The sequence below is a fragment of the Harpegnathos saltator genome, unplaced genomic scaffold (assembly GCF_003227715.2).
Source record: "Harpegnathos saltator strain DR-91 unplaced genomic scaffold, Hsal_v8.6 scaffold643, whole genome shotgun sequence".
In the NCBI taxonomy this organism is placed as follows: Eukaryota; Metazoa; Arthropoda; class Insecta; order Hymenoptera; family Formicidae; genus Harpegnathos; species Harpegnathos saltator.
In genome coordinates this window covers 323,269-338,571 of record NW_020230475.1, presented here as the reverse complement: position 1 = coordinate 338,571, position 15,303 = coordinate 323,269, and the positions used below count along the sequence as shown (strand labels likewise).

Genomic DNA, 15,303 nt, shown 5'->3' with positions numbered 1-15,303 from the left:
CATGGTGTGCGATCCATTTATGCTTCGAATGTTTTTATATAAATTATCACCCGCAACATTGTACAGTGATGTCGGAATTTTATAATGAATAAAGACACAGGACAATAAAAACACAAAATTTATTGATATTTTTCATTACGTATACGTTCTCTTACTATAACGAATAATAAATAAATAAATTTACAATTAATTCATAAAAAATCATTTATTCTAAAAAAAAACAAAAAAAAATTGTCACTACGGGGAATTGAACTCTGCTCGCACGGACGCAAAATAGTAGCCGCACGCCTAACCTGCACAGCTAGCGCGCTTCATGCAAAATTATAGCTATCCATTGTACTTACCGTACAGCTGAAAAATACATCATTTTACAATAAATTTTCTCCGAAACTAAAGCCCGTACACCCAAAAGCTCTGACACGGTTTATACTCTCGACCTCCCCTTTCGAATGCACTATAGCTCATTCAAAAGTAGAGTTAGCAGTTCGTGGCATCTCCTTGTGAGAATTTCCAGCAAGCTATCATCGTAGACAGACGCGAGAATTATCAAATTGAGAATTATTCCTGTTTAAGGCTTGAGTGAGCTACGCTGTAAATATGATAGTAAAGCTCTTACGCGAGTGTTCTTATTTACTCGAGTGCAAGTGTGAGCGCGAGAGTGAGCGCAACAATATTTAAGAAAAACTTGATAACTTTTTCAATATTTAACTTACGATATTTCGCTAACTATTTGCCGGAAAAAAAAGTGGTATTAGACTTTTTGCTTTATTTAGCCTAAAGAATATATTTTTACAATAGCGCCCTGACTTTTGTTAACTTACTGACTTTTGGAAATTTTAAAATCATCAAATTAACAAAAATTAGGGCGCTTTTGGAACAATATATTCTTGACACTAAATAGAGCAAAACAGTCTAGTACCACTTTTTGTTCTAATAAATAGTTAGCGAGATATCGTAAGTTAAATATTGAAAAAGTTATCAAGTTTTCTTTAAATAAATTCTTAAAAAAAATATTAAGCAAATAAAAAATGTTTTGACAAAAGTTGTTCAAATTAATTGATAACTTTTTTAATATTTAACTTACGATATCTCGCTAACTATTGGGTCTATGCATAATTCTGTAGCGAAAATCGAATAAATTTCAAACGCAAAATATTTAGCAAAAAAGCGATTTTAATCAATATATATGTTCTATTCTGTTCAATGACTTTCTGCCATTTCTCCACGAACTTCATTATCCCTCTTTCATAGAAGTCCTGAGATTTTTGGGCAAAGAAGTCATCCAAGTGGTTTTTGAGGACGTCTAGGGAACTGAAGGTTTTATTATTCAAATTGTTCTGTAACGCCCGGAACAAGTGATAGTTTGAAAGTGCAAAGTCCAAATTATACGGTCGGTGCACCAAAACATTCTACCCAAGCCGCAATAACTTTTGCCGGGTCATTAGAAAAACGTGTGGTCTAGCGTTGTCCTGGTGGAACATAACGGCCTTTCTGTTTGCCAATTCGGGCCGCTTCTGATTGATTGCTCGCTTTAATTTACCCAGTTGTGAGCAGTACTTGGTTGAATCAATCGTTTTGTTGGGTGGCAGCAGCTCATAATAGATGATTCCTTTCCAATCTCACCAGATACTCACTAGATAGAGCATGACCTTCTTCGGGTGTAATCCAGCCTTTGCGACCGTCTGGGCAGCCTCCTCGCGCTTCGACCATGATCTTTTTCAACTGACATTGTTGTAGACAATCCACTTTTCATCGCCAGTGATCATTCGCTTTAAAAATGGTTCGTTTTGATGGCGTTTGAACAGCAAATCGCAAGCTGAAATTCGGTCTATTAAATTCTTTTCGCTCAGTTCGTGCGGCACCCAACATCAAGCTTGTTTATCATCCCAAGCTTCCGTAAATGTCTCGAAACAATTGATTGGTCAATGTTGAAGTTATATCCGATCTCTGTAGTCGTCAAATGCTAGTCGGAGTCGATTAAAGCCTTGATTTGATCGACATCAATAGTGACTAGCCAACCAGAGCGAGAAGCATCTTGGAAATCAAAATCTCCACAACGAAATTTCGCAAATTACTTCCGACATACACTTTTGTTTATGGCATTCTCTTCGTATACGGCGCATATCTTTTTGTAAGTTTGCGATGCGTTTTTGTCTTTTCGGAAATAAGAAAGCGAAATGCACCGAAAATACACGTTTCTTTTTCATGTTCAAAATATAATTAAATTTCGTATACGTCACGGATCTCGATGAATAGTTTCTTAAAATATCGGCAAATTTCAGCTTTCACTTAATGTACGACACTTCATATGTTTGACACATGTGAGAGCGGAAAAACAACTGCGAACAACATCTGTCGGAATTTCGCTACGGAATTATGCATAGACCCAATATTTGTCAGAACAGAAAGTGATACTAGACTTTTTTGCTTTATATAGTCTCAAGAATATATTGTCTCAACAGCGCCCTTATTTTTGTTAATTTAATGATTTTGAAATTTCCAAAAATCAGTAAGACGGTGTAATAAAAAGTTAGGGTTTCTATTTAAGATTTTTATGTTGATCTTGACTGGACTTTTCAAGGTCATCTCAAGGTCAAATTCATAGCGTCAGTAAATAGATCTTTTGAAACCTTATAACATTTGTCTGAAACATTTTTCTTAAAAATGTCGCGTTTACGAAAAAAATCGGATGACCCGGGTGTCTGAAATACGCCGTATATTATTCAAATTTTTTCGAATATTTTTATTGTTTATATTAATATTATCAATGTTTTCCAACGTCTCTGGTAAAAAAAAATTGCGAGCGACATCTACAATTAATTATTGACTATTTTCAAACATTTTATGAATTAAAATATCACGGGATTGGAAAAGGGTGTTGAAATTATTAAAGAAATTTAAAATACAATATATAATATTTCAAAAATAACACATTGCTTTTATTCAGTCGTCATTTAATCGATCTAAAATTATTTCCACGAATTTTAATTTTTCTTCTGTAACAGCTACAATGCAATAATGTTTTAAAATTAAAGTTTTCTAATAGTCGAACAACGCATTTGTGTAAAACTAACTATCGTGTATTAAATAATTTTAAAATATCTTTTCCTCATTAAAAAAATCCTGAAATTCTTTTAAAATTGCTTATCTCTTTGCACTACCCGAGATATACAAGGTTTGTCAGAAGTGTAGAAACCCTTAAATAATTTTTGTAAAAATGAAAATATCAAAAAACGGTAAAACACGTATTTTGGTTTGTTAAAAAAGCTACTCTATGACATGGATCCATTCCCATTCCCTTGGTACACGGGAGTAAAAGGGGGGTTAAATTTTAAATTGGACTAAGGATCGAATGGGGGCTCATTTGAAAGGTCTTTTCATAACAAACACACCCTTAAAACTTTAAGCCGTTACGACCCCCCCATTAAAAATGGCGGCCGTTCAAATTTCGAAATTTCATGCACTTACAAGGAGACCTTCAGACCTGTTAATAAAGGATTTTGATGGCTCTCAAATATATTGTAGAGGGACCTCCCCTGTGCATGAGGGTCAAAGGGTTTTCCTCAATGAGTCTTAGTTTCAGAGAAAAAAATTTTGAAGTTCCACGCGCCGTAGAATACTCGGTACGTAGCAGCAACTTTCGAATCAGCGGACGTGGCGCAGCGACTGCGGTTGCAGCTAGTACGCTGTAGGACCCAAGCTCGGTTCTCACCGTTCTTTTTTTTTTATCAATTAGCAAGAAATGTTCACAACAGATATCGTGATATTCGTAATAAGTAAGAACTGTGTTATGATTATGTAGTATTTAATATGTATGTCAATTCTAGGATAGAAAACTGAAATGCGAAGAATGGTGGAGACAAATGGTATTTTATTATTGTGTGCAAATATAGTTATAGTAATATTAAATAATTCTTACATCACAGATTCCTCTGTATGAAATGAATAATTTTCAGAGTGATACTTATCATAGAAACAGGAAAAACATAAATTCACAGAGCACCATGCACATCGTATAAAAGCATTTTCCTTACAGGCACATAGTTGTTTTAAAAGCGAGACCGGAAAATATAAATCATTAACATTCGAAAATATATTTCTTTCTGCATACATTGTGATAAATAAGAACATATTCGTAATAAATAAGAACAGTGATATTATTCATAAACTCACTTATAAATCCCATTTTATAGTATCGCAGTCGATTTTAAATATTATTTGTTTTGTATCCAATGTGTTAAGCATTGCTTTGCTCTACACTTCAATATTTTGATGGAGACAGTATAGCAGAGGATTCAACGTGTTTGAATTTGGCCGTTGGTTTCTCGTTCGCATTCGACCCGAAGCCTTTTGACAAAGAATCCTTTGTCAAAAGACCGTGTTACCTGATTTAAAAAAGAGTGGAGACGTCGGCTCCTCCGTTAGTAAGAAGCAGCAGCCTCGTTCACTTTTATTCGTTCAGGGTTCAGGTTCCCAAGAGAGAACGATCGAAGCGGTATTGTGTACTGGATAATTTTGATAAAATGGAATTAGACGACAAATTCAAGGGAGAAGTGACAAACGCGTTTAAATATTGTGAGACCTTGATGCAAAATAACAATTTATTAACGGATACACCTCCAGATGAAATTTCTTCTTCTTCCATCTCGCTTTTAAAACAACCATGTGCCTGTAAGGAAAGTGCTTTTATACGATGTGCATGGTGCTCTGTGAATTTATGTTTTTCCTGTTTCTATGATAAGTATCACTCTGAAAATTATTCATTTCATACAGAGGAATCTGTGATGTAAGAATTATTTAATATTACTATAACTATATTTGCACACAATAATAAAATACCATTTGTCTCCACCATTCTTCGCATTTCAGTTTTCTATCCTTGAATTGACCTACATATTAAATACTACATAATCATAACACAGTTCTTACTTATTACGAATATCACGATATCTGCTGTGAACATTTCTTGCTAATTGATAAAAAAAAAGAATGGTGAGAACCGAGCTTGGGTCCTACAGCGTACTAGCTGCAACCACAGTCGCTGCGCCACGTCCGCTGACTCGAAAGTTGCTGCTACGTACCGAGTATTCTACGGCGCGTGGAACTTCAAAATTCTTTTCTCTGAAACTAAGGCTGATTGAGGAAAACCCTTTGACCCTCATGCACAGGGGAGGTTCCTCTACAATATATTTGAGAGCCATCAAAATCCTTTATTAACAGGTCTGAGGGTCTCCTTGTTAGTGTTATCCAGGATCAACTGCGTGGAAGTCGTATGAATCTGATCCCTTGTGTGTGTATGTGTGTGTGTGTGTGCGCGTGTGTGCGTGCGTGCGCGTGTGTGCGTGCGTGCGTGCGTGTGTATGTGTGTGCATGCGTGTGGCTAAACAAATGTGAATGTGTTGTATGTATAGTCGTGATAGGTTGCAAAAAAAGATGATTGAAAACTGTCATCTCTCTTTAATGATTCAAAACCTTTTACTCCGTGTTTTAAAATAAATTTTACTTAGTGTATTAAAGTAAATGCTGAAAGTGGCTGCCATTTACTTCCTGACAATATGCCAATCTGTAATAGAATGCAGAAATGGCTCTTCCATGTATCGATGGACCATGCTCTTCCATACGATTCGTCTCAAAAGATATCAACTCTATTTCATCCCTTATTCGCTATATCAATTCTTAGATGCTTTCAGGTTTTGTTTTGTAAACCTTACTCTTCAGGTGTCCCTATAGATAATAATCAAGAGGAGTTAGATCTGGTGACCGAGGTGGCCAATTCTCTCCTCCCTCATTTCTGTTCCTTCTTCCTATCCATCGTAATGGAAAAGTCTCATTTAAAATTTGATGTGGCCCTAAACCAAAATGAGCAGAAGCTCCATCATGCTGAAACCATATTTCTTCGAAATTATTTGGAAATATATTTCGTATGGCTGGAATTATTTGATCTACAAGTAATTTGTCATACCTTTGAGCGTTCAGATTTTCTTAAAAAAAAAACGGTCCTATTAAATAGCCATCTATTATTCCACACCATACATTTATTTTTGTGGGTATTTATCTATTATTCCACACCATACATTTATTTTTTGTGGGTATTGTGTGTGAGTTTCCCGCACCCAATTCGGATTCTCATCTGACCAGAAACGAAAATTTTGATTATTAACTTCTCCCGTTAACGTGAAAGTTGCCTCATCTGTAAAAACAATTTGATAAGGGAACATGGGCCGGACATCTATTAGTGCCATCATTCTTTCACAGAAACCTGTACGACGCTCCACATCTCCGTCTTGCAATTCTTGAACATATTGTAATTTGTATGGATGGAACTTGTTTTTCTTTAAAATTCTCCAAACGGTCTTGGGAGCAATATCGTAAGTTTGAGCGGCTCTGTCAATAGTAGAATTGGGACATTCAATAAATGTCTGCAGAACAAGTTGTTTTTCTTCGTTAATGGCAGATCTCTTTGATTTAGGGCGATTGTTTACGCTACTAGTTTCTCTGAAACGTTCCATTGTTTTTAAGACAGTGGACTTATTAATTCGACGATTCGGATACGTCTCATTAAATAATTGAGCGACAGCAGCGTACGACCGCTCGTTATCACCCCATCCATGCATCATGAGGATAATGATTCTTTCATGTTCCGACAATTCGCCAGCCATTTTTAAAACGTTTAATTTTTAATCTGCCTAAGATCTGTGAGAACTGATTTTAAGTAGCCGTGAGAACAACTCCCAGTAAATATAGTTATGTAACAGTTACATTGTCGTAATGTAACGAAATGTAACACGTAATATAACGTGTACGTTACAAGCAATATACATGTTAATTGTAATTTCCCACTCATAGAAAGTTGCAGTTACATAACAGAAATATCACATGTTACTAAAATGTTATATAACTGTAATATTATTGTTATGTAAAAAAGTTTACTCTTCATTTTCTCGCGTCTTGCATCCGTCGATAGCTTCGATTCCAAGCGGAATACCCTTCCATGTGTTGACCACACTAGACTTTGCTTAACTTGACGATCGAGTGGCACGCAGTTATCCCAATGACTCCAACGATGTTCTTGTGACTTGTGCTTATATAATATGTCCTTACAATATTCACAGAACATTATAACCTTTCATGTAAAAAATTAAAACAACGCAACAACATTCGATATACGACAAATATCTGTATAGGCTGTGTTTCAAAATTACTAATAATGGAGTATTATAATGGTTAACCCACAAAAGAAATAGTTTGAAACAAATTCAAGGAAGTTTAAATAAGAAATTTTAATTACTAAATCTAAAAAAACTTTTGAAAAATATTATCTCAAATCCTATTTTTTATGAACATGGTTTTCTTCAATGAAATAGAGTTTTCTTTTCTAAAATTATATTGTAAAAATATATTTTAATGAAACAACTCAAAATCGAACAAGTAAGAATATTAAACTTAACCCAGCAAACACAGAATATAACTGTTATGTAACATAGGAGTAACATGTAATATATTACAATAACATTACAATAACATATGTTATACTCTAGTCATATTGAAGTTAATTTGGTTTCATAGTTGTAATATAATTGTGTTATATGTTTGTTATACTGTTTTGTTATAAGCTAGAGATAATATTATAATAATAATATAACAGTAATGTAACACGTTATATAACAGTAATTACGTTCATATTACATTGATGTTATACAAAACAACTATTCATGCAATCCATTAAAAGCTGCAAATGCTTTCTATTGCGAATAAGGGTGCATTCCGATAGAGAAAGAAATAGCAAAGCGGAACAGTAACAAATAAAAAAATGATGAAAAGCTAATCAATCAGAAATTCCGTTCCGCTTTTTTGTAGATGTTTTATTTTGTAGTTCTATGTTTTTCTATGTTATTTTGCAGTTCTATATATTTTTAATGCCTTCATCGCGCTTAAGCAGACAATATTGCCTATTTATATTGACGTTTATAATGCATATTTATATGCATACTGATATGTATATCCCCACAAAAAAGTACATCGAATCCACGTGGAACGCATTCACATGAAATCCACAAAACCACATGGATTTCATGTGGACACAATATTCCTATTTTCGTGGAGATATCCGCACTTATATTATTTAAATATTTAAGAACGCTTGTATATTATACAAAACTCACATACAAAAAATTTCTTTCCTAGTAAACACAGATACGTAACAGTTACATTGTCGTAATATAACGAAATGTAACACGTAATATAACATGTACGTTATAGCAATATACATGTTAGTTGTAATTTCCCACTCATAAAAAGTTGCAGTTACATAACAGAAATATCACATGTTACTAAAATGTTATATGGCTGGTTATATATATGGCGGCGTGCGGCGAGACGTAGGTCTGGCGAGATAAAACAACGAATAGCAGCGCATTGTCTTTCGCCTCGCCGCGCACCGGCAACAGTTTCTGGATCAACTGGGCCGCGCTGCGGCCTAAGCAGCTGCAACGCTTCTCCAATCATCTATGCCGGCGCGCTACCACTCCTCAGATTTCTGTCATTAATAACTCGATAATTATTGCGAATTTCGCAAAACGGTATGGGAATTTTATGTTTGTCTTAACCCAATCTACCTTCACATTTCGGGTTGGCAACTTATAATCACCCACCCTGTATAACATTTTAGTAACATGTGATATTTCTGTTATGTAACTGCAACTTTCTATGAGTGGGAAATTACAACTAACATGTATATTGCTATAACGTACACGTTATATTACGTGTTACATTTCGTTATATTACGACAATGTAACTGTTACGTAACTATGTTTACTGGGAAAGAAATTTTTTGTATGTGAATTTTGTATAATATACAAGCGTTCTTAAATGTTTAAATAGTATAAGTGCGGATCTCCACGAAAATAGGAATATTGTGTCCACATGAAATCCATGTGGTTTTGTGGATTTCATGTGAATGCGTTCCACGTGGATTCGATGTACTTTTTTGTAGGGATATACATATCAGTATGCATATAAATATGCATTATAAACATCAATATAAATAGGTAATATGGTCTGCTTAAGCACGATGAAGGCATTCAAAATATATAGAACTACAAAATAACATAGAAAAACATAGAACTACAAAATAAAACATCTACAAAAAAGCGGAACGGAATTTCTGATTGATTAGCTTTTCACCATTTTTTTATTTGTTACTGTTCCGCTTTGCTATTTCTTTCTCTATCGAAATGCACCTTTATTCGCAATAGAAAGCATTTGCAGTTTTTAATAGATTGCATGAATAGTTGTGCTGTATAACATCAAAGTAATATGAACGTAATTATTGTTATATAACGTGTTACATTACTGTTATATTATTATTAATAATGTTATCTCTAGTTTATAACAAAACAGTGTAACAGATATATAACAGAATTATATTACAACTATGAAACCAAATTATATAACATCAATATAACTAGAGTATAACATATGTTATATTACATGTTACTTCTATGTTATACAGGGTGTTTGATAGCTGATCATGCAGATGAAAGTTGGAGATAGATTGGGTGTAGCCGAGAAGAAAAGTCATGTACCATAATGTCAAATTGGTAATAGTTATCGAGTTATTAATTAAAACATGTGAGCCAACGAGCGCGTAGAGAGCGGAGGGCGACCGCAATAAGCACATAGACATTTGATACAGCATCGTCGCGCGCGATCGCCTCTTGTCGCTTACGTTGCCTCTCGCCGCACGCACTTGCCTCCCGCTACTCATTGACTACGTGCTTACTGCGGCCGCCCTCCACTCTCTACGCGCTCGTTGGCTCACATGTTTTAATTAATAACTCGATAACTATTACCAATTTGACATTATGGTACATGACTTTTCTTCTCGGCTACACCCAATCTATCTCCAACTTTCGTCTGCATGATCAGCTATCAAACACCCTGTATAACAGTTATATTCTGTTTGCTGGGCTGATTTTAAGTAGCCGTGAGAACAACTGATTTCAAGTAGCAGTGAGAACAACTAATTTTAAGTAGCCGTGAGAATAACTGATTTTAAGTAGCCGGTTAATCCTGGATAACACTAAGTACATGAAATTTCGAAATTTGAACGGCTGCCATTTTTAATGGGGGGATCGTAGCGACTTAAAATTTTAAGGATGTATTTGTTATGAAAAGACCTTTCAAATGAGCCCTCACTCGACTCTTAGCCCAATTTAAAATTTTCTACCCCCTTTTACCCCCACGTACCAGGGGGTAGGGAATGATCGATATCCATGTCGTAGAGTAGCTTTTTTGAAAAATCAAAATACGTATTTTATCGTTTTTTGATATTTTCATTTTTACAAAAATTATTTAAGGGTTCCCACACTTTTGACAAATCCTGTATAAAGCAACGCCTCGGATTAAATTTTCGCACGGTTGAAGTAATTTTTCGCAAGTTTCACTAGCTTTATTATCGTGAATAAATGACAAATATAATTTAAGGTTACTAAGCCCGGTATTTCTAATTTTAAACGTGATATGAAGGAATTATTACATCCTGTCATCACGAATGCATTATCGCTTGCCATTACAACAATATTTTCTAAAGGAAGTTTTTTTTCTTTAAGAAGATTTTTAAATATTTCGTATAATTTTTCGGCCGAAGAATTTGTAGCATTTACAGATACTAAATCTAATAACTGTATTATTCTATAACTTTTTTATTTTTCGGTGCAACATATCGAACGAGAACACACATACTTTTGGAATCCGTTATATCAGTCGTTATATCGATTAAAATTGAAAATTTGGATGTTTGGTAGATGTAAATTATTAATAATTTCGTCAGTCTCGCGTTTTGCTATCACTTCTAATAATGCTTTTACATTTATCCTGGCCTAGTGAAAGATCACATGCAATCGCGGAATCTGTAAAAATATTCAGTAGAAGAATCAAGTAATTTACGGTATCCAAAGTTATATTACAATATATCCAGTAGCGACATTCTCTGTCGGCATTTTTGATGCTAGCATAGTTAAAAATGAACTGCACATGCGCAGCCTTGTTACTTAACCAATAGACAGAAAGATGATCTGCAATTTTTAGCTGCACTGCTGAACTAAGTGTAATAAATGTAATAAGTTAGAGTGAGACATATAGTATATTTTTTCTACGAGAAAGTGAGATAGAAAAAGATGTCTGTAATGCTATTAGTTAGATGACATGGCTGCGCATGTGCAGTTCATTTTTAGCTACGCGATATTTGGAGATCACTATGTGGCTATGTTCCAAAATTCACTGCCAGTACTGAAAATACATAGTTTGTATCACGTATGTTATAGATTTTCAACGCTGGCAGTGAATATTGGAACACAGCGTGTCCCATACAGCACAGAAGATTGCAGTTACATTGCAGTAATCTTGCAAAATTGCAAATTTCCAAGCAATGTTGTAAAGACATTGCTCGGAAATGAAATTGCAATCTTGCACTGCAATATCGCAGAAACTCGGAAATGGAAATGCAATCTTCCATCCCAGATAGTACAAGATCTGAAGGCGTCGCAGAGACGTCCTAAAAAGGAAGAAACATCCTCAACTCGTTCTCAGGACGTACTCTGGTTAGAAACATTGTAAAAATATTTTAATGCTTTGTTGTCTAATTATTATTATAAATAAGACAAGAATACTGAAAATAAAATTTTTCTCGTTGGAGCTACCGATACGTATGCGCGACAACTCGAATTTCATCATCAGTTGCGATTGTGTGCGCACATATTAAATAGGATTCATGAAACTACAAACGCTTTGGAGTGCAAAAAGAACAATTATGATTGTCTATATGGCGCTTCGAAGCATTTTAGACCATGTCCCCATGGAGAAGGAAATATCTATCATCTATGTTATAATTGTCCATTTAACAATGTACCCTTAGGAAAAATAACTTAAAATTTTCAAATTAACTTAAAGTTACTTATAGTTAACTGTAAATAATTTATAGTTAACTATAAATAATTTTAGATAACTATAAGTAACTTTAAATTAATTTGAACATCTTAAAATAATTTTTCCTAAGGGTAAAAATAATATAACGCGTGTATTATACAACTATTACATTGTTGAGTGAAAATTTATAACATTATTGTCATGTTATTGTTACTTAGTGTTTGCTCAGTGCTTATGTGCAATGACGCTGCATTATTGCAAATATATTGCACAGCAACATTGCTATAATGTTGCTCTACAATCTCTCTGAGGACGGACATTTCAACGTTGCTGCAATTTTTTTGTAACGATGCAGCGACATTACACAACATTGCTGCAATATTGTAATGTCACAATATAATATTTCTGCAATGTCGCTGCAATCTTGCGGCGCTGTATGAGGTGTATATTGTGATAGTGTTCATGTTACGTTTATCTTATGTAATATTTTTATACACAGATATTACATCCTTTAGATAGCGTTTATACTACTTTACGTTATTTTACTTACGTTACTTTATGTTATTACTTATGTTATTTTCTATTATTACTTATACGTTATATTTCTATTATATAACTGTAATATTGTTTGAGTGGGAAATTACAACTAACACATATATTACATGTAACATAAATGTAACGTAAATGTTATACTACATCTTATATTTATATTGTAACATTATTATAATGTAACAAATATTGTATTTGCTGGGTAATGATTTATTAGTAAACTTATGATTTATTAGTAAGCTTTTGCAATTTTCTGGTTTCTAATTATTCAATACATATTTATTACATTACTCCATTGAAAACTCTACTATAATAATTTCGAACTTTTAGATATAAAGCAGATGGATGTGAAATAATGGAACAAATCGAGATCGAGGAAAAGCGTGAAAGAAATTTAAAAGAATTAAAGAAAATTCGCGGTGAATTATTCATGAACATTAGAACTGCTTTGCAAAGTATGAATATGATGTTATTCTGTATTAGACAACCTGGTAAAGGTACGAAAAAGACTGGGAAAGATGTGGGCAAGGATATATTGAAGGAGTTTGACGATAAGGAAGACGCGGATGAACTTGAATCGTTAGCTGAACTCAAAAAAGTGGACATTGATGGCAACTATAATTATTAATTAGATAATTAGTATACATAATTTTTTATTGAAATATCAATAGGACGAATTAAACTATTACATCATTATTTGTAATTTTACAGTTTTAGTGCTTTTAGCAAAAATCACCCGAAAGATAAGTATCCTTTTTAACATGACTAATTTCGACCTCGAGCAAGAGAAAGAGAACAAAGCACGGAACCTCTATCAAATTTATGTGTCAAATTATAATTCTGATTTGATATTCAAAAATAGTGAAGAGGAACAAATAGGTGAAGAGCATTTTTCTTATCGCTTTTATTCCTTTAAATTGTTTAACATATTTTCATTAATAATTAATTTTATTATTAATCTCATTCATTCATTAATATTTTTATTAATAACATTTAATATATTTCATCAATAAATTATCTTTAGCATTATCTTTGTATAATTTATAATTTTCTTCCTTTTTCTTAGGATTATTAGTTGAACATAAAATGGTTGATACTACTGTTCCAACACGAGCTGATATAAAATTTTGCAGCAAACAGATTATAGAGACACGCTTGAAACAGGAGTAACTTGCAAGATTGCTCTAAGTAGATTCAATAAAATGACTAATTAGAGACAATGAAACACACAAATTCATAATGATCATTTATTATATTATAATTGTATTACTCCAATTTCTAAATCTAATATTCATCAAGATCATTCACACGACCATATCCCAGCTTTTTCTTTATCATCTCAAACTTCAACCAGGATGGTAAGTCAGGATGAGTATGATAAGCTAATGGGAACTGTGGTTTAGGTTCTGATTCTTTAAATGGATGAACTTTTTTTAATTTCCTCAGCAAGAATTCCTTTGTTATCTGTTTAGGATCGCGATATTTGTCCATGTAAAGATTGAAAGGTTCTTTTAAGGGAAACCATGTTTGTTTCTTAATATATGGTTGTGGGAAATTGTACCGAAATATCGGCATTTTCATTTTCAATGTGCTGTAATAGAATTCTTTTATTGTATCATCCCAATCTGATTGAAAAAATGCCAAACCAACCGGTGTTAATTGATCCTGATATTTAGCATAAAAATCTCGTGTCTGCCAGTTACGTTCTTCCAGATTCAAACAAGGCTTTACTTTTTTGTATTCTGAATAATTTATGTAACACTCCTGTTTGTACAGTACAAAGATATATCTGCAGTACCCAATACCATATGACGGTATTGGCTTTAAATAATCTATCAACTCTTCTCCTTTGTTTATGTGATTCCCAGGAATGTTACCAATAAACCAATGACAGTACTCATAGCTTGAATTGGTCAAATTACCATCTGGCGTGGTCATTAATAAAGTCCACAATGATCCATCCTCTGTATTATATATGACACAAGGTGCTTTGGAAGTTTCTTTTGGTTTGATTACATTACCAGTATAAACCTTTACCATTTTATTGTCTTCCAGATCATAGCTTATGTTCAATGGAACCGTTGGTATAAAATATGCATCTCTATAAAGATCTTTGTAAATATTATAATGTTCCGCTATCTTGCGAATATGGAACGGTCCGTCGGTCTGCAACCAATATTCTCTCGCATCTTTTAAATTCACCAGCAACTTTCTGGTACGTGAAGCTCTTTCCAACTCAGGATTGTTTCTTTGCATAATGATCTCGTTCGCCCAGATTTTTGTTAATGTTCGTCTGGAAATCTTAGCCACTGGATAACCAATGTTCACATGGAAATCTAACATCGGATCCTCGTTCATCTGTTTAATTATTTCAAGACGCTGTTTTAGACTGTGGGCGACTGTTGGCGGCTTTCCTCGTAACACATGTCCATACCGCACATGTTGACCTTTGGAAATTAGGAGGTTGACAGTTCTTAGAAGTTTGATCGACATATCGTAAAACTGTCAAGTCGTCTCTTAACTAAAACATCAAACATTTAATGACATATTTATCGTTTTCTAATAAAAAATGAATAAGATTCGTTAGGTCAGAAAATAAACTAGGTTAGTACCGAAGAAAACGGTTGTTTTTTTAGCTGAACTATTAAGCTACGTTCCGAAATAGTGAAGACAATAAGGTTGGTTGCACATATACGCGACAATGCTTGCTGCGCGGCGGAAGTTGGCTAGGGAATATTGCGGTAGCTATTCAGCATTTTGTTCGCTCGGAAATAGTATTTACTAACGACATACATACCAGAGAGAAACCTGAGAGCGGCCATCAGCGAA

The 15,303-nt window shown here is 33.9% G+C and overlaps 4 protein-coding genes across 6 annotated transcripts in view; 1 reads left to right on the top strand and 3 right to left on the bottom strand.

Annotated features, from left to right (window-relative positions):
• The window catches only part of LOC109503623 (uncharacterized), a 24,809-nt gene extending 11,225 nt beyond the window's left edge, over nucleotides 1-13,584 (top strand). Inside the window, exons 8-9 of one of the 2 annotated variants that reach the window (XR_002162664.2) lie at nucleotides 12,805-13,353; nucleotides 13,541-13,584. Coding sequence is in view for 1 of the 2 variants with exons in the window: in XM_019840265.2 (XP_019695824.1) it covers nucleotides 12,805-13,102 (298 nt within the window). In the remaining variant the exon portion in view is untranslated. Of the gene's footprint in view, nucleotides 1-12,804; nucleotides 13,354-13,540 lie in introns of those variants that run through there. The other variant, XM_019840265.2, reaches the window with a different exon arrangement.
• Nucleotides 4,021-5,224, bottom strand: LOC112589867 (uncharacterized). Its single transcript, XM_025304723.1, has 2 exons — nucleotides 5,082-5,224; nucleotides 4,021-4,669 (listed from the first exon to the last, which is right to left on the bottom strand). Exons 1-2 carry the CDS (start codon nucleotides 5,199-5,201, stop codon nucleotides 4,466-4,468), a joined length of 324 nt encoding a protein of 107 aa, XP_025160508.1. The 5' UTR covers nucleotides 5,202-5,224; the 3' UTR covers nucleotides 4,021-4,465.
• On the bottom strand, nucleotides 5,227-7,277 carry LOC112589866 (uncharacterized). The gene is made up of 2 exons (XM_025304721.1): nucleotides 5,963-7,277; nucleotides 5,227-5,880 (listed from the first exon to the last, which is right to left on the bottom strand). The coding sequence occupies exon 1, from the start codon at nucleotides 6,657-6,659 to the stop codon at nucleotides 6,036-6,038; it is 624 nt and encodes a 207-aa protein (XP_025160506.1). The 5' UTR covers nucleotides 6,660-7,277; the 3' UTR covers nucleotides 5,227-5,880; nucleotides 5,963-6,035.
• Nucleotides 13,366-15,303, bottom strand: mRpL38 (mitochondrial ribosomal protein L38). 2 transcript variants are annotated; one of them, XM_011137068.3, is made up of 2 exons: nucleotides 15,272-15,303; nucleotides 13,366-14,995 (listed from the first exon to the last, which is right to left on the bottom strand). In XM_011137068.3, exon 2 carries the CDS (start codon nucleotides 14,965-14,967, stop codon nucleotides 13,759-13,761), a length of 1,209 nt encoding a protein of 402 aa, XP_011135370.1. In that variant the 5' UTR covers nucleotides 14,968-14,995; nucleotides 15,272-15,303; the 3' UTR covers nucleotides 13,366-13,758. The 2 variants fall into 2 exon arrangements, with proteins under 2 accessions (XP_011135370.1, XP_011135361.1); XM_011137059.3 differs by lacking the exon at nucleotides 15,272-15,303 and adding an exon at nucleotides 15,087-15,264.

Excerpts from the sequence above, each read along its gene's own strand:
- LOC112589867 (XM_025304723.1), bottom strand. The coding sequence starts at position 5,201 with ATGGCTCTCAAATATATTGTAGAGGAACCTCCCCTGTGCATGAGGGTC. Across the intron at positions 4,670-5,081 it reads CACGCGCCGTAGAATACTCG|GCACATGGTTGTTTTAAAAG; the intron begins GTACGTAGCAGC and ends CTTTCCTTACAG.
- LOC112589866 (XM_025304721.1), bottom strand. The coding sequence starts at position 6,659 with ATGGCTGGCGAATTGTCGGAACATGAAAGAATCATTATCCTCATGATG.
- mRpL38 (XM_011137068.3), bottom strand. The coding sequence starts at position 14,967 with ATGTCGATCAAACTTCTAAGAACTGTCAACCTCCTAATTTCCAAAGGT.